Below are 21435 nucleotides of genomic sequence, written 5' to 3' on the forward strand. Positions count from 1 at the left end.
TTTTATGCTCTTAGGTGAAAGGGGCCATTCGAGTTTATCTAACGATTACATCTTAAAAGTTGTGGTGAAATACACATAGCATAAAATGTACCACCTTAACCATTTTTAAGTGGCCAGTTTAGTGGTCTTTGGTACAGCCACACTGTTTTGCGACCACCACCACCACCCATCTCCAGAGCTCCTTCCATCTCGCAAAACTGAAACTCCATACCCATGAAACAATGACTCTCCATTCTGCCATCCACCCTCCCTCCCAGGCAACCACCATTCTCCTTTCTCTCTCTATATATATCTGATGACTCCAGGGACCTCACATGAGTGGACTTATACAGTATTTGTCCTTTTGGGACTGGTCTATTTCACTTAGCATCATATCTTCATGGTTCATCCATGTAGCACACTGCGGAATTTCCTTCATTTTTAAGGCCAAATAATATGTACTATATACCACAGTAACAGGGTAGATACACAATAAAATGTATATGCCACATTTTGTTTATGCCATTTGGCTGTTGATGGAGACCTGGATGGCTTCCACCTTTTGGTTGTTGTGAATAATGCTGCTAAGAACATGGATGTACCAAAACCTCTTCAAGACCTTGCTTTCAATTCTCTTGGGTGTATACTAAGGATTAGATTTTAATGCAGTCTCAGATTAAAAGCAGGGAGTAGGCCAGTGATACTCCTGAGAGCTGAGCATCAGTCAGGGTTTGAATACCTGCAAGGAAAGGTGCTCACCAGCTCATGAGGCTGGGCAGTGCAGTGGTTAGAGAACACAGGCCTTGGAGTCAGGCAAACTGGGTACAGATTCTTGCTCCACATCTCAACTGCTTATGGCCATGGGAAAATGAACAATCTCTTTAGGTCTCAGTTTCTACATCTACAAAGTGCAGATAATTATATCTATCCTATTGGGTGGCTGAAAAGATTAGTTGGGTAACAAACTTTAGGTACTCAGTACATAAAAATGTTGAATGAATAGAAGATTATTCATTAAATATATATACATCATTAAAGAATACTTTGTATCAAGAAAGGTCTTATGATAAACTGAAAGCTGCCTATTTAAAATGTCTATGCGTGGCTCAGTCGTTAAGTGTCTGCCTTCAGCTCAGGTCATGATCCCGGGGTCCTGGGATCGAGCCGCGCATCAGGCTCCCTGCTCAGCGGGAAGCCTGCTTCTCCCTCTCCCACTCCCCCTGCTTGTGTTCCTGCTCTTGCTGCGTCTCTCTCTGTCAAATAAATAAATAAAATCTTAAAAAAAAAAAGTCTATGCAGTAGTTCAAGTTCTATCTGCTAGAAAAAAAAAAAAAAAGACTGTATCTAATCTGTCTCCCATAGGTTGATGTTTAGGCATTTGAAGAGACTTCCATTGGAAAGTGGCATTTTGGAGATAAGGACACCAATTTACTTTGCATTTGTTTATGGATTTATGTGCAGGTTACCTCTTCCGCATTTGTAAAGCTTAAGCATCTGTTTGAGTGACTCTTCAATTTCTACTTCTCTAAAGGTAGAAAGCAAAATGTCCTCCCAATTAATACAAATTTCATGCTTTATTAACAAAAGTATCAATATAGAACAAATAAATGCAAGCTTGCTTTTAGAAAATTACTAATCTGTAGGCCATGTTCAAATTGAGTCTTAGACAATTCCTGTAAAGGAAAAAAAAACCCTCTTCTGAACTAATGTCTTCTCAAAAAGGAGATTATTTTTAAAGTATAGGACCATTTTTACCTATATCTGTATATCTAACACTTTAAATGGTTCCAGAAAGTAGTTCCGTTTCTCAAAAAAGAGTTAATATATAAACCTGAAATTAAAATATTTTGAGCACATAACTTTTACCTCAGGATATACACACATACATATTTTTTTGAAAAAAAAAAATGACAACTCCATTAGCACAGTTTCTCCTAAGACAACTGGGGATGGCTTTCTTCAAGACAAATGTGGCAGGTGTAACTGTGATAAGAAACATTTAAGCTGTTGTCCCTATGATGCCAAATATTTCACAGAAACCAAAAAAAATTCAGTTCCAGATGCCAAAATTGGGTCTAAATGACATCATTCATCCAGATGCGTGGAAAATCTGGATTTTCAAGAATTGAATTTTTGTGGTCAACATCATGAAGACTCAGTTTCTGGGTTAAATAAGTCATTTGTGAAACAAAGCCATTCTGGAATATAACACGTTTTGATTATAGAGAAACAAATTGAATGGAACACGGGGTACCATTTCAGTGCTGTGAATCACAGATTACATAAAAAAATACAATGTAAAAGACAAACAGGACATTTCCAAACTGCATTTTTGAGGTTCTTCACGAAGTAACCCGAGCACACTGGGGCTTTGAGAAAAGCAATCATTCAACATAGACCACTGTCCCCGGTTCTCCTTTCCCACTGAACTTGAACACATGTGCTGAAAGTACAAAATGAAATGTCCATGCCTTTGAGGTGATTACTGAACTTCAAATTCACCAGTTAAGCATTAGGAGGTATGGGACCATAAGCAATACACCGGTGTGATTTCATGGGAGGTCCTGAATAGGTGTTAATCCCAGAAGCCATGGACACGCCAGTTTCAGGAGAAACAGCAGAAGTGGGACACTCAAGAGTTAACCTTCTGCCTTCCCTTCTTGCTCCCCCTCTCCTTCCAGCTGCCTCCTCCGAGGCTGTACTCTCCGTGACCCTGCATCCCCGTAAGGAAGGCTTCAGAGGCAGTGCAGTCTCACCTGCACGGGCGACAGCAATAAACTAAAATCCTCTACAGAGAGCGCACGCAAATGGACCCAGGAAGGCAAATCTCTCCCGTTGATAAGCATCTGGTCCTGTTCTTATAAACAAAGACGAGTAGTTATAAATTCGGCATCTGGAGGATACACACCTGGGCATATGCACCAAATAGCTCGGAGACTTTTTTTTCAAACCACACACTGAGAACCTCACAAAGAAAATACTCTCTTTATGTCGATTATGACGGTATATGGTTACATTCTAATTAGGACATCAGTGAGTCGTTCCTTTCAAAACTTGAATCTAATTCTCTTTCACAAACTTCTTAAGTATGTCTGCACCCACTACCTTTGAACTCCAAGAGTCTCTCACTGTGTCTAACAGCAGGCCATTTCAAAACTTTTTAAAAGAGGAAGGGGACATAGAAGGTTATTGCTTATGAGTACAGAGCCTCAGTTTTGCAAAATAAAAAATGTTTTCTGGAAAAAAAAATAAAAGAGGTTTCTTCTCTTTGACCTATACTAGCACAAAACACACCTATCAACCGAAAAACAAGCTCTAGATGTCCTAGTATCATCTTTTCTCAATCACCTACCTCAACACATGACATTATATTCACACACCTCCCCTCCCGCCCCACCGCACCTTGCTCCCTAGTGACCAGCAAGCATAGCCAGTAACAAACAGCACCTATTCCTGCACCAACACCAGCAACTTAATAGGATTCGTGAACCCTTTCTTTTCTTTTCTTTCAGGTTCCTGGCGACCCTATAACGAAAACAGAAGAGCGGCTGGCTCCCCATTCCCAGGATGCACTCTGATTTCACCGGTGGCCAGAGCTGACTTTTCCAGGCAGGGGCGGACTTCTGTCCGCTTGCAAGTGGAGAGACACGAATTCCTAGATGAGGGAACACACTCTCTAGCCCTGGGAAGCCTTTCTTGCCATAGCGAAAGGAGTTCTGGCACAGAAGCCTTCCTCCTCTACCCCCTCAATACGAGACACAAAAATCGCAGACAGCGTTTTCCACGATTTCTGAGGACACAGGGAAATGTGGCTGAAGGGCCGGGAAGGTTGGGGTTGGGAGGAAAGGGGACCGAACAGGGGCTGGGAAATGCAGCCTGTTGTGCCAAAAGACAAGTTACAATGCACCTGATGAATAAAACAAGCTGCACCACATACAGAAAAGATGAGAGCGGCCCACCTGTGTCTGTTGAGGGATATTTACAAAGCTTGGATCCCGTGGTCCAACACTGACGAATCGGTTTGCGGGGGAGGTGCTGGGTGTCGAGTAGGCTGTGAAGGGAAGGGACACATGCGTTCAGGAAGCAGCACGAGATTGCACACACAAACAACACCAAAACACACAGTCTCCGAGCCTACGCAGCTGATTAACAAGGAAATGTGCAAACACTGGAGCTAGCAGAGGGATCTGGCTAGCGAGGGCATTTTAGACAGTCATAAAAGGGAAGGGGTGTTGGGTTCTAAAGACTGTTGGAATAAAACAATGTCAAATTGGTGCTCAGATGAGTTCTTTTCTCCTTCCATCATACAAATTAGAACATGCAGGACATTTGCAAAGTATACTTTCAGAGTTAAACATGAGCTCTGGGGCCAGAAAGAGATATCCTAATCCTTAGAGCACAGGGAGAAAGAGATTAGGTAGGAAGGGGAGGAGAGCAGTTCAATTTACAACCTTGCTTTTCACACTATGGCACTCCCAAAAATCATGAGATAGTCCTGTGCCTCTATAGCTAAATATCGAAGAGAAGTCTTTAAAAAAGGAATTAACGGCTTCTCCAGAAAGGAGGTGGAAAACCACGGAGAACCAGCTGTCTTTACAGGCTTCGGGAGAGTTTCTAGAATCTCTATGAAGCACAAGATGTGCTTAAAATATTAACATCTGTAGTCTTCCCATCCTAGAACCTTTCTGTTAAGGCACAAACTATCAAGAACCTGTGTAAACCAAGATATCACACTAAAACCACACTTCGGTTTACTATCCTTTCACAGTTCATGAAAGTTTTGTTGTTGGTTTTTATATTTTTGGTTTTTATATTTATATTTAAGAGCTTCCCTCTAGTGAGAAAAAAACTCAGGGGCTTTGCTGTTTTATCGGCTTATAAACCCAAATGTGCATTTGGTCTTTTGGTGTCCTGCAATTCACTCCTTTACCACAAACTCCCAATATTTATTCACATTCTTTCTTTTTACCAGAACTTTTAGATAGACTCTTGCTTACTTTCAAATTTCTTAACAATACTTGTAAAAGGCCCAAATTTTTTGAGTTAACCCTGACACACGCCATCTAAAAGATGAAAAGGATTTGCAACTTTTTAACACAGATAACTGAGGGAATAATACCAAATTCCTTTGCCAGATTTCTTTTTTCCTTTTTGGCATCATCTGCTTTTCTTTGATTTTCTGTTTTACAGAAAACTGCTCAGACTTCTTGTTTCCTTTGTTGAGCACATCTAGAGATAAAATTTCTACCAATCTGGCCCAAGTCCTGTTGGTCATCTTTGGTAAGAGCTAAGTCACCCACACAGATCTGTGATGGTCACATGGTGTGACGGTGTTAAACCAGCATGAAACAGAGGATGAACATGAGGATCCTCTGATGTCTATTAATAAGAAAGTTTTGTTGTAGTGTTTGTTTTAGAAGGATCTGTCCAGGAATAGTTTTAAATAAAACCATGTATATATACATGTTTATATACAAAATGTATCATGTGATGTACTGTCTAGCTATGTGAATCTACTGATTTCCTCCCCAGCCCATTCTATGTTAGACTAAATTGAACAGATTTGAGAAATACCCCTGCATAAAGCCATTCTGTACGTGCCTCTCACTCACTGGTATGGGAGAAATGTAAGTTTTTAGAAGTTCAGTAAAATACCCTTTATTAATTGCTCTATTCAGCCTATTGCTTTGCTTTGATATGGTTTAAGAAGTCTCCATAGAAAGTTACATATTGAAAATGATGGACTCTAATAACCCGGTAGTGAATTTACCTGCTCCTAGGGCACAAACAGGATGTGGGAGAGATAAGGAGGAAGCTAGTAGATGAAATAACCTGTCAAACCTCTCAGTGGTTGTGGGGGGTGGCGAGTGTTATTTCACACGTGAATAGGTAGGTAGGTCAAGAAGGAACCAAAAAAAAGGCATGAAGAGTATGCTAAGGTACTAAGACTAAGTGACTGATGACAGATGCTGAAATGTGAGTCCTAGTGGAACTGCGTGCTTGGGCTGCACTGGTCATCACAGACATATAGCAGGATTTCCTATGATGGTTTTACCATCCTGGTGACATCAGAAACAAGCATGCTAGGTGAACCGAGGAATCACGGCATTTTTTTTGCTTTCCTTTCTCTGTGAAGACAGTTCTCCATTGACCATAGCAAGTTTACTAAACCTGAAAAGGTCTGTATTACATTCTGTTCCCTGTTGTTTGCCAGACCTAAATTTTGCCATTTGAAAGGTGTAGCATACAAATAATTCAGTCACTCAAAACTGCTATGTGGCTAACAACTGGATATTTTGCCTTCCTCAGGCACGAAGCAAACTTTGCCTTCTTGATTTCAAAATATCCCAGGAGGCCTTTCATACTTTCATAGGCTCCTAAAACTGCTTCAAAGTTTAGTCTGGTTTTTAAAACGAGAGCAACAGTGAGAGAGTGTGTTAGCATTTTAAAAAAAGAGAGAGGAAAAAAAGAAAAAACAAAAAAAGGATATTAAAACTACAAAAACCTGGGAATCTCTGAGTACCCAAGTCATCAAATGGAAGAAATGGTGCCTGGGGAAATTAATTCTATAGAAATGTAGCTTGTGGGAAAATTCAAGGACACAGGGAAAACAAGGGAAGGAAGAAAGAAAGTCTGACTCATCTTCCATATGGTAGTTAAAATAGGCAGAGTGTTCACCTATAACAGGATGTAGTTCCAGAAATGATGTGACAGTAAAATTTGATTTTCCCAAAGAAAAAGTGGAATAAGGGAGTTACACTGTTGAACAAAAACCTCAATTGCAACTTTTTATTAAAACAACCACATATACCATAGCGAATCAATTATACATGCACAGTTAAGAGCTTTCAACATGAATATAAAATCAAGTAAAGGGGGCAATGTGGTAATTAATTATATACAACTGTATTTACTATGCTATTATATCACATTCATATCTTTCTTAATTATAATTCTGGCATTATTTAGAGTAGCAATAATCAAATGCCACAGGAAAAGCTTCAGGAAATCAGGAAATCCAGAAAATAATTCTCTGGGAAGATTATTATAGGCATTTTTTTGAGGATTCTGGAGGGGAGATTTAGGGGCATTTGATGATTTTCTGATAAAGTCAACAGGGAAATCAATTTGCTTATGTAATCTCATTGTAAAAGTCCTCATGGCAAACATGACTATTAGAAATCAAATTATTGATTATTCGGCTGCTTCTGAAGATTTTCTTTCTTTCTTTTTTGTTTTGTTTTTTTAGCAGCCATCTTACCTACAAGAGCAATATTATCATCGACTATTTTCCTAATGTTATGGATGAACATTCCATTTGGAGCTTCCACCATTTTATTTGTACTAATCTGATCATATTTTTCCTCTTTTTACTTGTATTTCTTCCCATTATCCTACAGTCTTAGTTTGGCCTTAGCTACAGGGGTAAGTATGAAAATCCCAGATCAGAATTTGATCCCATATCCAGAAAATCCCATTCTTCTGTGTTACTTACTTACCATATGCATTGCTAATTGTAAAATCCTTCACTTAGGCCGTGTAAGTCTTGCCCCAGTATGATCAGTTGGGAGGATGGCTCAAGAACAGTTCTTGCTTTATAAGCAAGACTTTTACAGGGCCTCTGAGGACACTGGAATCTATCTCTAGTGGGGACTCTGGGGGGAGCATGAGGGAGTGGACAGGGACAGTGGCAGAGATCACCCATTAAATCTGCTCTTCACCACTGTGCACGTAGGGTTCCCCGGGGGGACCCAGACTTTTTTTTTTGTCTTCAGAAATGCATGTAACTGACTTCCTGCAAGCCAAACAGAATTTCCACTTCTGTTGTCCCCAAGGTGTCATGTTTTGTTTCTTTTTCTCAATAAGAAGGAATAAGAGATGTGTCTGGATAAAGGGATCATGATATTCCCCCATAAATCCATTTTGAGTCTGTAATAACCTTCAACTATAAAATCAAATCTGACCATTGTGTTAACAAGGTGGTCACACAGTTTTGAACAGAGTGCTTGGAGCGTTCCTTGTTTTAGGAAAAGGATGTAACTGAAGAAAAAGATATGAAGATATTAAGTATGTGTACCATGGTCAGTTGAGGTTTCTTTACGTTGAAAACCATATCATTAAAATCACCCAAATCTGACAAACTAGAAAATTAAAAGTAGGCAGACAGATTCAAGGTCTAGTTCAAGTGTAGCAACCACTAAAATATATGTAATCACTGAAGGGAAGGAAAGGGAGAACGTTTAGACATGTTTTTGTGGGGAGTGAGTGTGAGTGTTGGATGACGCCCCTCGGGGACTCCGAGTGCCCGCAGGGAAGCTGCTGCAGCTGAACTGCCTGAGGAGAGCGATGGCCAGCTCCTCTGCCCTGGCTAGGGGTCAGTGGCACAGTGAGGCACCCTGGCAGAAAAGAAAATGTGAGAGGCCTGGTGAACTTTGAGGTTCTGCATTTATTGCCACACACAGGAAGCAATGACATCCCCTGAACCCGGGCAGCCTGACCTACACACTGACACGAAGTTTGAAGACAGACCTGTGTTCTGTTTCGTCAGACTCCAACTACAGGAAAAGACTGACATCCCCTTCTTCATCCCCTTGAACTCTACCAAGTCTAACCTCTAGAGCGCATCAAAGAGAGGTATTTCAATATATTTAATAGATTCAGATTCATTCTCTCTCTCCTGTCTCTCCGTCTCCCAGGAAGCCTTGCTCTGTGCCGAGCACGATGGGAGAGTCAAAGGTGAGCAAGACACACCGCCATCCTAGAAATGCTACCATCTAATGGCGAGAGATGTGTGTAGAAAATGAAAATATGGGTGCTTAAAGGTGACATAAATAAGAATCTGTGAGACGTTAATGGACAGAAAAGGGACGCCCGGCAGGAGAACAGGAAAAGCTGCGCAGAGGAAATGAGGATAACATGGCTTTTGCGACAGTGCTGTAAAAGATGCGCCGGCCGGCAGGTTCGGATGGATCGGGGGTCACAAAGGAAGCAGCACGAGCAAAGGCGCGGAGGCGTCAATCACAGAGGGAAGGGAGAAAAGACAGGACACCGCAAATTATGTTTTGTCATACAGCACGGGAAGGTAAAATGTTAAGAATCAGAGACCTGAATGTTTGAAAACGAAGGGGGAAAAGTCTATTGAAATTATTTTTCTTTTAAGAAGGAATAATTTATAAAATAAACAAAGATACCACATTTCCATGCCAAACACGACTAAGACAACTAGACGTCCTCACTCACATTCTCAACCACTCCCTTCATATCTTAAATATCACTATGCACGTCACAGGTTCCCTCGTTTTCAGAAACCCAGGCGAACTCACATGTGGGGATTTCCCTTCTAAAGAATACCTAGTCAAAAATTCAATCTCATTCAAAATAGACTTACTGTGATTCTACCACCTGCCCAGGAATGTGCTAGTTATTGGACAGAGGTAACCCAAGCAAGTTCAGGAATGCAGACTTGAACAGATCCCTGTGTATTCAAATTGCAATTTTATTAAATGTTTATCAGTGACACCTGACAGTGAAGGAAAAGCGCATGAGAAAGCATTCGGTTGCAAACTTGAAATAGTGAGATGATTAAATACCTAACTGAAATAGTTTCTAAAATCTTAACTGCACTATCACGTTATTAAAACAAAAAAGCCCGTGAGAAAACTTTTATTTCTAAAAAAAAAAAGGCAGAAACTATCAGGAAATAGATTGGCTAATTTCTAAATGAAACCCATTACAGTTGTTGAACTCATTTAGGAACTTGAACAGCACTATTTTCTTGCAAGGTCACAAAGAAAGGCTGGATGATATTGGAGTGTTTTCCCTTTAGAGAAATCTATCCGTATCGACAAGTTTACAGGGCCTGGGTTAGCGTTATTAATATCATTATATACCCAAGGAAACAGCCTTTCTTTACACATGATCCAGTATTCAGAGATTTAGAAATTCCCACATGACTGAATGGATATTGTAGTTGTCATCCAGATGTTTGGAATCTAGAAGATAACCACACTGAATTTCCATTATTTTGATCACATCTGTGCAGTTACCTCATTCTATTATCTCTGGAAATCTTTTGTCTCTACAAACAAATTACCAACAAAAAAAGACACAGCCCTCAGGGCATGAAATTAAAACCTACTTATTGCTAGTAAATTATTATAGAACAACATATCCATAAGCTTTCTTCCTGAAAAGCTAATGAATTCTAACTTTAATATATTAGCATTACTTAACATGTATGGTAGCAATTTGCATGACATGGCTAATGTGCCAGTAGTTCACAAAAATCTTGAGAAGAGGCAATTTAGCCAGATGGTTTTGCTCTGCTGGTATTTCTGTTTGTATTAAGGATCCTCACAGGGAGGTAGGGGCTCTAGCTACATCATGATTTGGGGTAAAATATGCAGAAAGGAAAGTGTAAGACCATTCATGTGTGCACACAGAGAGAAGGGGGTCAGAACAACTTGTAAGCTGGAGACACTCTGACCTTATGTTACCCAAATCTGTGTCATAAGCAGGCACTTTGGACTGTTTCATGTAGGCAGTCTATTTAAACTGCCTATAAACATTGTTTTTCATAATAGCTGTGAAGTATAAGAATAGAGGCTTATTTCAGTTCATTTAAATTTATTTCTGATGGCTAATCCAAATTCTATAACTGTCATTTACTTTTATGTAAATGCTGTGTGTTGTACAATTGATAGAACATATATATCGATCAGAAGCAACAAAGTAGGGCGCCTGGGTGGCTCAGTTGGTTAAGCGACTGCCTTCGGCTCAGGTCATGATCTTGGAGTTCCAGGATCAAGTCCCGCATCAGGCTCCCTGCTCAGCAGGGAGTCTGCTTCTCCCTCTGACCCTCCCTCCTCTCATGTGCTCTCTCTCTCTCTCAAATAAATAAATAAAATTTAAAAAAAAAAAGCGACAAAGTATGTGGGTAGGCACAGGTGAAAGTTATATTAAATAGCCACAGGGAATAAACCCTGGATTCAGCTGGGGTTTACTAAAAAAAGAAACTTAGATCAATATATTGGATTGCTCCCTTTTGAAAGGCTTCTGCAGCCTCTCAAAAGGCAGTGTAACTCTGGAAACCTACTTCTGGGAATTTATCCTCAACCAATACTTAAAGGTACAGATGAAAGATTTATGCTCCAAGATGTTCATTACAGCATTACTTATGAAGAAGAACAAACCGGAGCCACCTTATAAACTAATGCTTCATTCATATGTTGAAATATTTTGCAGTCATTAAGCACATTTTAAAATAATAATGACATCGTGACATGTTGATAGTATGAAATAAAATGAATAAATGAATAAAAGCAGTTTATAAAACTATATATACACACATAGACACATATATGCACACACATAATGATCAATTATGTTTAAAATACGCATAGAAAATGAATGGAAAATAGGCACATAAAATGATTACCTCTGAAGAATGGGATTATAAATGATTTTAAAATAACTTCCAGTAATTTTTAATCTTAAATAAACATAAACAGAACCTGAAAACCCCCAAATAATACTTTTGTTTTTACAGCAATGCAAGGTAATCAGGAGAAAATGAATTTTAGAACCAGAAATCCTGGATTGAATCCATTTGATCTCTTACTTGAAATGTGATCTTGGCAAGCCAATTAACCTCTCTGAGCTTCTATATATAAAGAGTCCAGCATAATAAATACTATTTACTCCACTAATGCATAGCCCTTTAAGGCTTCATCCCTCTGTGAATGTTTAATGGGTTACACTCTCTACAAGAGCAGTCCAGAAAGTAATCCCTAAGAGAAGCTTAGTCAACAAGATGGGAAATCCCCAAAATTCCATTATATGTTATATTAAAACAATTCAAGAAAAATGCCAAAATCATCCAATCAGGGACTGATTCCAATATCTAATTAAGAGTATTACACTCCAAGATACCTGCCTTCCAACACTTACAAAAAATAAAACTTAAACCTCTCAAGGGTTAATGTTGTGATCAGACTCATAAGTAATGTGTAAATTGACACAATTTTTCTGAAAAGCAATTTGGTAATGTATATCAAAATGAATATTCGCACTGTTGGTACTAGTAATTCCAATTCTAGAAATCTATCTTAATAAAACTATTAAAGCTGGGGACAAAATATATTTTCAAAAATATGCTGGAGCATATTTCATAGATTGGGGCAAAAGTTAATGTCTGGGCGCCTGGGTGGCTCAGTCGTTAAACGCCTGCCTTCGGCTTGGGTCATGGTCCCAGAGTCCTGGGATCGAGTCCCACATTGGGCTCCCCGCTCAGCGGGAAGCCTGCTTCTCCCTCTCCCTCTCCCACTCCCACTGGTTGTGTTCCCTCACTATCAAATAAATAAATAAAATCTTTAAAAAAAAAAGTTAATGTGTGATAGAGGAATAGGTACAAATTGTTTAAAATCACATTTCCTAATTTTTTATGAAATAGGAAAAGGTATAAAATGCTAATTAAGAAAATGGTATGCAAACTATTATATTCAGCATGGTCATAATCATCTTATATGTGTCTCTGTACATATACACATAAATACACACATCAACATGCATTACGGGAAAAAATAGGCCAAAATGTTAATAGTAACTGATTATAGGAGAATATAATTTCATTTTTTATACTTTATATTTTCCAAGTTTCCTACATTGCCATATATTATGTTTATGAAGAAAATCTTAAAAGTCCTTGGTAACTTCTGTCATCTTGAAAAAGTAACAAAATGAGACAAAAACAAGACTTGAATGGGTTATGAAACCTAAATGAATGGAATTATCCATTGCTTGTTCTCTTCTGGCACTCCTTTATAATGTCCATCTCTTACTCTGCTCTTGTTCCTCTACTTTTTGTCCAATGCAAGGTATGGAAATGTATGTTATTCTTGGAATAATATAAAAGTTCTTTATGGAGTGTCTTAGGATTTTCAGAGGACAGGTGTACATACAATATTATATCTCTAAACACGGGATATGTCCTGGTAGAGTACAAAGCACAGTAGTCCAACAGACCTGAGTCTGAAGGTTGACTCAGTTTCAGCATTCTCTTTTTTAAAAGAGGGCTAACAATTCTAATTTTGCAGATTTATAATCATAATCAAATGAAATTACGGTAATGCATATGAACATACCTATCAAAGTGCCTGAGTTTCAATAGTCCTTTGCAAATTTAAACATAACAGAATTGGATTGTACACAGAGTAGTGATACTCTGCAGAAAGCATTTATGAAAAATTATGATTTAAGACAGTATGTGTACATTTGTATTCAATGGGTTCCTAAAGCAGAAATTGGGACCAAATATTGGCTGTGGAGAATGAAAATGCTAACCTTACACTAAGCTGCATGCTATCTGTGAGGGAAAAAAAACATTCTTTACCAGAAAGATCACACATTTTCTGCTGTCATATCCAAAGTTCAGGTTAGCATAGCTAAAATCTAGATGTATAAAAATTGCCAAAGATTTTATGGGGTCCCTCCCCTCCACCACCATGAGTGAGTTTTGGTCCCTATAGTGATGAAGGTATAAAGAAGAATTTTAGGTCATTAGACAAATATTTTTGAAAATAATTATATTTGCTATAAAAGGGGATTTAAAACTCAGTAATAGCTTTCATTCTCAGTGGATAAGATACCGAAGAGCTATTCTATGACAAACCAGTTTCTTTCAACACACAAGGAAATGTGTATATACATCCCCCAATCTATGGTAGTATTCTATACACACTTCTTAGGACTCTCCTTTGCTGACTTAACATAACTCATATAGACTTGTCTCTTTATTTTTATTTTTTATTTTTAAATATTTTATTTATTTATTTGACAGAGAGAGACACAGTGAGAGAGGGAACACAAGCAGGGGGAGTGGGAGAGGGAGAAGCAGGCTTCCCACGGAGCAGGGAGCCCGATGCGGGGCTCGATCCCAGGACCCTGGGATCATGACCTGAGCCGAAGTCAGATGCTTAACCGACTGAGGCACCCAGGCCCCCCTGTCTCTTTATTTTTGAAGGGTTCCTAACGTGTGGACTATTGTTAGATATTTTGGTTATTACAAATCTTTTATTATAATCAATGTTGCACTGAATATGTACATCTGTGTTTACATGTCCAACTTTATCACTTACATTTAAAATTTACATACATAAAGATATAATATTCACATATATTCTTATATACATGAAAAATTAAATTGTCTTTTGAAGAGGTTGAACCAATTCACAGTCCTCTAACAGTGCAGAAGAGTGCCTGTCTTCCACACACTTGCCAAGACTATACAAGGTACTCTTTGATTTTCACTGATCTGATGGGTAAAAATACCACCCAAGTCTTAATTTGTATTGTTTTTATGCTACACGAATGAGACAACTTTCAAATGTTCTCCATTTCTCTATGTTTATGCCCTTTTTTTTTGTCTATTGGTCTTTATATGTTAGATAATTTAATCCTGTTAAATGTGTGGCAAATATTTTTCCCACTCTCATTTTTGTCTTTTTGACTTTATGGTGGGGTTTTTTTCATGCATAAATTTTTGATACTCTTAGAGTAGAATTTGTCAGTCTTTCCTTTCTTGGATTCTGGGTTTGTGTGTGTGTGTGTGTGATTTAGAAAGATCTTCCTCACGCCAATATTATTTAAAATTTTTTTCCTATATTTTTATGTGGTATTTAAAGCTCAACCTTTGTATGCTTTTTTTTTTTTTTCCTCCAGCTGGAATTTATTTTGGTGTAAGGAATCTTATTTTTTTCTGGACAGTTACTCAGTTGTCCCACTAGACTTCACTGAATAATCCCTTCTCCTGCTCTAATATGAAATGCCACTCTTGTCACATATTAAAATATTGCATGTATATAGGTCTCTTTCCAATTCGGAAGAATATAAAACATTGAAATATAATGGAGATAACAGCAGAGAGGATAGAGAAATTAAAACCAATGTGGAAAAACAAAAAAACAACACAAAATGATAGCAATGTGGAAATAGATCAGCATAAAATGAGTTCCCTGGCAGTAAGTGACATCGGACACTAACTTAAGAGTGAGAAAGAAGGAGGGAGTTCTTTGGAATTGTTCTCCATCCTACCTGTGGGACTGGTTGCAAGGGAGGCAAACCATAAGAGACTTTTAGCTCTAGGAAACAAACTGAGGGTTGCTGGAGGGGAGGTGGGTGGGGATATGGGGTACCTGGGTGATGGGCATTAAGGAGGGCATGTGATGGAATGAGCACTGGGTGTTACATGCAACTGATGAATCACTAAATTCTACCCCTGGAATGAATACTACACTACATGTTAACTAAATTGAATTTAAATAAAACATTTAAAAAAATCTATGATGTTATAAAAACTCAAAGAAGTGTACAGCAAAGAATGGATTTTATTGAATGTAATTTTAAAAATGTAAAGAAAAAGAATAATGCTATCGTTCAGGCATCAGTAATGAGAAAGTGTTTTGTGGAAGGAAGCCACTAACTTATTTCTTTTCCCACTCTCTCTTGTAGTTATTCATTGGTTCTTCTCTGAAAGAGGGAACACAGTCCTTACATCATCTAAAAATTGTGAAAACGTGACATATCATTCACTGGCTTGCTCTAAATCCAATTATTGTTATACATTGGTGAAAAGGAGAGGTATCATTATTCGGGTGATAACTTAGAAAACAATTCTTCAAAGCATTTATCAACAGTCCAAGTTCTCAGGAGTCTTGGAGAATAAAGGAAATCTGCCTTTATCGACATTTCCTATTTTTTGCTGTTTTTGTTTTATTTCCCTCCAAATCTTCTGTTCTCTTCCTTTCCCTGACAACAAGAGTTACTCTCAGCAACAGAAACCAATTCACACTAAAGCACAGATGACCAACTAACTTCTTCTTCTATACTTCTCCCATAGGGTTTTCACGGCAAAAACACGGAAGCTTTGGGCTAATGCGAAGATACCCATAGGATGCTATGGCCAAGTGTATGAACTACCAGGTGGCTGGGTGTGAATCATGATCCCACTATATCTGGCTGAGAAGCCTTGGAGAAAGTTATCTTAATAGGGTAACAAAAGTATTTACTTCACAGGATTCCTGGGAAAATTAAAACAAGATAAAACATACAAAAATACTTTTAAAGTGCCTGGTACATGAGTAAAAGCTCAGTGCTTTGTTGTGCTGTTATTAATTTCAGATAAGCAGGCAGCGTGGCTCCCCAGCAACCAGGAATCATGTCACATTGCTCTGTAATTTGTATGAGGTAGGTGCGAGACAGTAGAAAGAGCATGGGAAGGCCTACATCTGAGTCCCTACCACGCTTCCATGGGAGTATAATCTTGGGGAAATCATCTGCACTTTCTAATGTCAGCTTCCTTGTCGATAAAATCCTGACCACACAGGACTCTTAGGAAGACAGAACAGGATAATGTATTCGTGTAAAGAGTTTTGCTAAATGAAAAGCATTGAACATAACGTTAATTATTATACTACAAAATTTCCATCCCAGTCATAGATTATTGTTATATTCTTGGTTAACAGGTTCATATTCATTCATATAATGAATGTATGTAAGATTCATGGGAGATATAAAAATAAATAATAAAGGAAACTTGTTATTGCATGCTTCTACTTTAATAGAGTTCTAGTTTTAAAAAATCAAAAGTTCAGGGCTAAGAAGGCATGGAGAAAAATGTCTATAAGTCTTTTATGCATTCTTAAATTGAGTTTTTGTGCTCCTAATTAATTAAAAAAAGAAAATACACATGTTTTATCTTCCATCATAATCCAAAAGCATTCTTTCTTTCTGTTATAATTCTAGGCTATGATGCCAATCTGCAATTTCTTTTCTGGAAAAGTCCATTTTTATCGTGTGATCTTGGTACTAACCTATTATATAAAAATTGGATGTTACAATACAATTAAGAGAGAATAGCGCATTGTGAATCATCATATCACAAATAGGCCCAAATGTAATGAGTTATTTCTCCTATTCTGCTGCTGTTGTCCTTAGGACTCTGAGGAATATCCACTCAGTGTATTACATGTTTGAAAAGGAGTCCCTTCCCAATTAATGCATGATGCACGTGGAAAAACTCAGCAAACTGCAAAGAGCTTTCATAGGTAGGATGCTATTATAATTAGTATCACTGGTAAGATACCTAATGGGCATGTCAAACATAATTTGGTCAAACCAAACTCTGGTACCCGCCCCTTGCCCAGAATGGCACTTTCTGCAGTTTTCCCATCTCAGTTCACGGTAACTCCATCCTTCCAGTTGCCCAGGTCAAAAACCTAGGAGTAATTGTTGATTTCTCTCTCTCTTTTCTCAACCCATATCCAATGCATCAGCAAATCCCGTCAGCTCTCCCTTTCAAATAATTCTTACCACCCACACAGCCACATGTTGGTGCCTGGATCCCTGCCACAGCACACCACCTCCCCCCCCCCCCCCCCCCCGTTGTAGCCTTCTCCATTGGACTTCCTAATTTACTTCTACTTTGATTACTGTTTGTCCACAGGGAAGGGGATTGTTTTGTGCCCTTTTGCATCCCTTGTGCCTAAAATAGCAGCTGGTAGGTAGAAGACACTCATTATATTTATTGATTTTAAGAAAAAAAAACAAAACAGCCTCTTAACTGGTCTCCCTGCTTTAATTCTTGCCCCTAGCAATCTGTTTTCAACAAAACCTTCAAAGGATTTCTGTTAAAACCTAGGGAGTTATCACTTCTCTGTTTCCCGGTCTCACTCAGAGTAAATGCCCAAGTCTTTACAGTGGCCTATGAAAGCCTACATTATTTATCCCAGCCCCCACTCCCAGCTCCCAGCCTTGGTCCACCTTACCTCCCACCTCATCTCCTCCTCCTTTTGCCTACTCATTCTGTCCTCCCCACCCTGGCCAAGTGTGCTGGCTGTTCCTTCTGCTCAGAAAGCTCTTCCCCTACAGTGTCAGGGCTCACCTTCTCACTTCTGCCAGGGAGGTCTTTGTTCAGATTTCCTCTTTTCAGACAGGCCTTCTCTGGCCACCCTGCGGACAGTCACACCCCCACCTTTACCACTTTCGACTCCTAAGTTCCGCTAATGTAGAACCATCTTACATCATTCCCTGCCTTTTATTCTCACTGTTTTGTGGATTGACTTTCTTCCCTCTCTATAATACGAGCTCCAGAAGATCAGGGAACTGTTAAAATCTCTTTCATTTCCTGCTGAATCCTAGCACCTAGAACACGACTTGGTACGTAGTTGATGGTCAATTACTATTTATTGAATGAATGAAAGAAGTGATATTCTCTCAGTGGGTATCTAAACCTACAAAGGTAGTTGGTCAGCAGGAACAGAATACATCCGTTGTGAATTACTCTTACAGGTTATCTCTATTTATCACCGTATCCTAAAGAGACCTGGCATAGTAGTATATCAATCTCTCTCCAAGCAAGTCAACAATATAAAAGTTCTCAAGAGAGAGAACTGTTAACTCCACCCCCACTCCCCTGTTGTTGTTGTTGTTTTATGGCACTAGTAAGGATTTTTCCCATTAAAATGTATTTCTTTCATAGGCGATTTTTTTTTCTCAAATCTGCCTTACCCATGTTTTTCTGGCCACAGCTGCAAAGTTGAGTATTTGGTGCCAGAGGCAACTGATTAGGTTAAAAATGCATACTCTGCTTTAGGCTGGCAACCATTTGTATTGCATTATAAGATGATATTAAAAATTATGCCTTGGACTCTGAACTGTCTATAGCATAGCGCATCTGTCACCCCAGTTTGTCCTGACAATCTGCCTAAGAGAGTGGGTAGAGCAGTCAGGGATATTCCCATTAACAGATAGGGAATTTGGGCCCAGAAAAGTTGGTAATATAGGAGACCCTTGGCATGATTTACTACTTTTATTTTTTAAATCTTATTTTACTGCAAGTCATCTCAAACCCCAAATAGAAAAGTTGTCCTGGGCGCCTGAGTGGCTCAGTTGGTTAAGCGACTGCCTTCGGCTCAGGTCATGATCCTGGAGGCCTGGGATCGAGTCCCACATCCGGGCTCCCTGCTCAGCGGGGAGTCTGCATCTCCCTCTGACCCTCTTCCCTCTCGTGCTCTCTATCTCTCATTCTCTTTCAAATAAATAAATAAATAATCTTTAAAAAAAAAAAAAAACCTCATTTAAAAAAAAAAGTTGTCCTAGGTTACACAATTAGTGTTTTTGAAAAAAGCCTCAATTTGGGACATACTATTGGGATGTTGAACATCTGTACTTAATACACTGTCATGATGTTTCTTCTTGCTAAAGCTGAGCTCTAATAAACTGGCAAAGATAAACAGGATCCAACCTCCCTACGGTTTTAATTTCTAAGAAAGCACATAATTTATGAAACTATATTTTTGCCCTAAATTTTTATTCAGCGGTGATCTAACTTTAGACATCCCCTCCTCCCACCAGGCTGGTTTCTGAAGAAAGTTCTACCTTCTTTCTCCGATTTAAAACACCAGAATATGAGCCCTACTAAGTAGCATAGAAGTCACCCTCTCCAAAATCCTCTTTAGCTGAGACCCCGGGCCTGGACCAAACTCCCTCCCGAGGGCTCTTGTAGAACCTATGCCTTTGTCCCAGTGTTGCCTCATGTGAACCACCCATTTCCCAGCTGTCTCCCTCCACAGATCCCACATTTCTGACGAGCAGGAATTAATCACCTCTGTATCCCAAGCGCTAACACAGTCCTTGGCACATGACAGGTGCTCCCTAATGAGAGCTGACTAAGCGAATGGAAGAAGGTAGTCGTCAAGAAGAATGGGAAGAGAGGGGGAGGCGATTTCATTCTGGTCCCTTTCCCCTGCTCACTTTCTAGTCTCTAGACTGTAGAGTTTGGAAGTAGAAACCAGCTCTTCTCTCTTAGGAAGACAGGTACCGGCCGGCACCATGCAGCCATCTGGATCTCCATGCTTTGGGCTCTAAATAGGAGGGCAGACCCCACTTGGGAAGGCCTGCGGTGGTCCAGCACTGCCACGACTGGAGGTGTGTCTGTGTAATTTGGGGATTCAGCATTAGGAAGCTCATTTGCCTACAGTTATAAACTAGATTCTCCGATAGTAGAAGTGATAGTCTGGTCTTCCAATCTGATTTGTCTTGTATTTTATTTATCAATTGGTTCAGAAATCAGGGCGTGGAAGAGGATTTTGTGTGTGCGGGGGCGGAGGGGCTCGGGGAGGGAGGTTCTTAAATCTCTTCCCAGTGTGGACCAGTGGGCTTTGATATTTTTTAATTTGAAAGGCTTCTCCTTTGCTATAAATTACAGGTCCCCCAGCCTACCACTGTCTTATTAATAAAGGAGAAGACAGTAAGGCAAGATATTGCTGTGAAATAACACATTATTGTGAATTCAGCAAACTCCAAGAAGCCCAGAAACAAGGGTTAGACTTTATGATGATAAAAGCATTTCTATGCCACCAGTAGAACATTTTGTTTTGCCTGCATTCCTATAATCATATGGTCCAAAAGTAAGTATCATGGGTGTACTGGGTGGCTCGGTCGGTTAAGTGTCTGCCTTCTGCTCAGGTCATGATCCCAGGGTCCTGTTTACAGCCCTTGCCCAGCTCCCCACTCAGCAGGGAGTCTGCTTCTCCCTCTGCTCCCTCTCCCCCCGGCTCGTGCTAGCTCACACGTGCTCGCTCGCTCTCTCAAGTAAATAAAATCTTTAAAAAAAAGTAAGTATCAAATTACTTGTATCAAACTTTTGGGCCTCTCCCTCCTGACATTCTCTCCTTTTCCTCAAAATCTTCAAACCCTGTTCTAGTGGACATGCAACCACATGAATTGGATCTGCCAGGACCCCCTCCACACTTCTTCCCATAATGCTAAAGGAATGCTTGAGTCTGGCCATGACCGGGTGACAGATACTTTCTCATACAAGGCACTTGATTCAATCCATGGAGTGGAATCCAGAAGTATGGACCCAAAGGCACCAACCTGATTCAGGGGCTGAGTAGCTGTATGTGTCCTACAGACCTATTTCATCATTACTCAAGCCTGGGGACTCTACTAGGTCAGAGTTTTGGCAAATAATAAAATGTTCCAATTTATTTGGTGGTAGTGCTCATCATGGCTGATTTCACACAACCCTGCTAGGCAGGGATCATCACCCACATTCTACAGATGAGGAAACTGATTTGAAGAGAAACACAGCTAGTAATGTGAAAGGTGGGGACTTGAGTCCTTATCTTTCAGTCTTTAATAACTACACATGGTATTATTCCTAGTTTTCCACAGCGCCCCAGAGGGGCCCATCCCTGTTACTGGAAAATGCACTATGAATGTAGGAGACACTGGTACAGTAGGGCAGGATGTGTTTAAATGCGATAGGCAGAGTATTACCGCAAGGCTCTTAAAGAACTGTGTCATTGTCCTGCAAGGATAGGCACAAGATGAACAGAAAAGTGGCACATGGAGGCATGTACAGGGCATAATAATTATGTGACTACCAATCTCCAG

General features: G+C 39.5%; 1 protein-coding gene across 4 annotated transcripts in view; it reads right to left on the reverse strand.

The window, feature by feature from the left end:
* NFIA (nuclear factor I A) overlaps positions 1-21435 on the reverse strand; it is a 360963-nt gene that overhangs the window by 29587 nt on the left and 309941 nt on the right. For 2 of the 4 annotated variants that reach the window (XM_088022399.1, XM_088022398.1), the window contains exon 10: positions 3876-4030. The exons of 1 other annotated variant lie outside the window; for it this stretch is intronic. In XM_088022399.1, the coding sequence (XP_087878525.1) occupies positions 3876-4030 (155 nt within the window). Of the gene's footprint in view, positions 1-3875; positions 4031-21435 lie in introns of those variants that run through there. One more of the 4 variants, XM_028106852.2, reaches the window with a different exon arrangement.

This window comes from Eumetopias jubatus, unplaced genomic scaffold (genome assembly GCF_037043125.1).
Source record: "Eumetopias jubatus isolate StellerSeaLion01/CBP00866 unplaced genomic scaffold, mEumJub1_p1.0 scaffold_4, whole genome shotgun sequence".
NCBI lineage: Eukaryota > Metazoa > Chordata > Mammalia > Carnivora > Otariidae > Eumetopias > Eumetopias jubatus.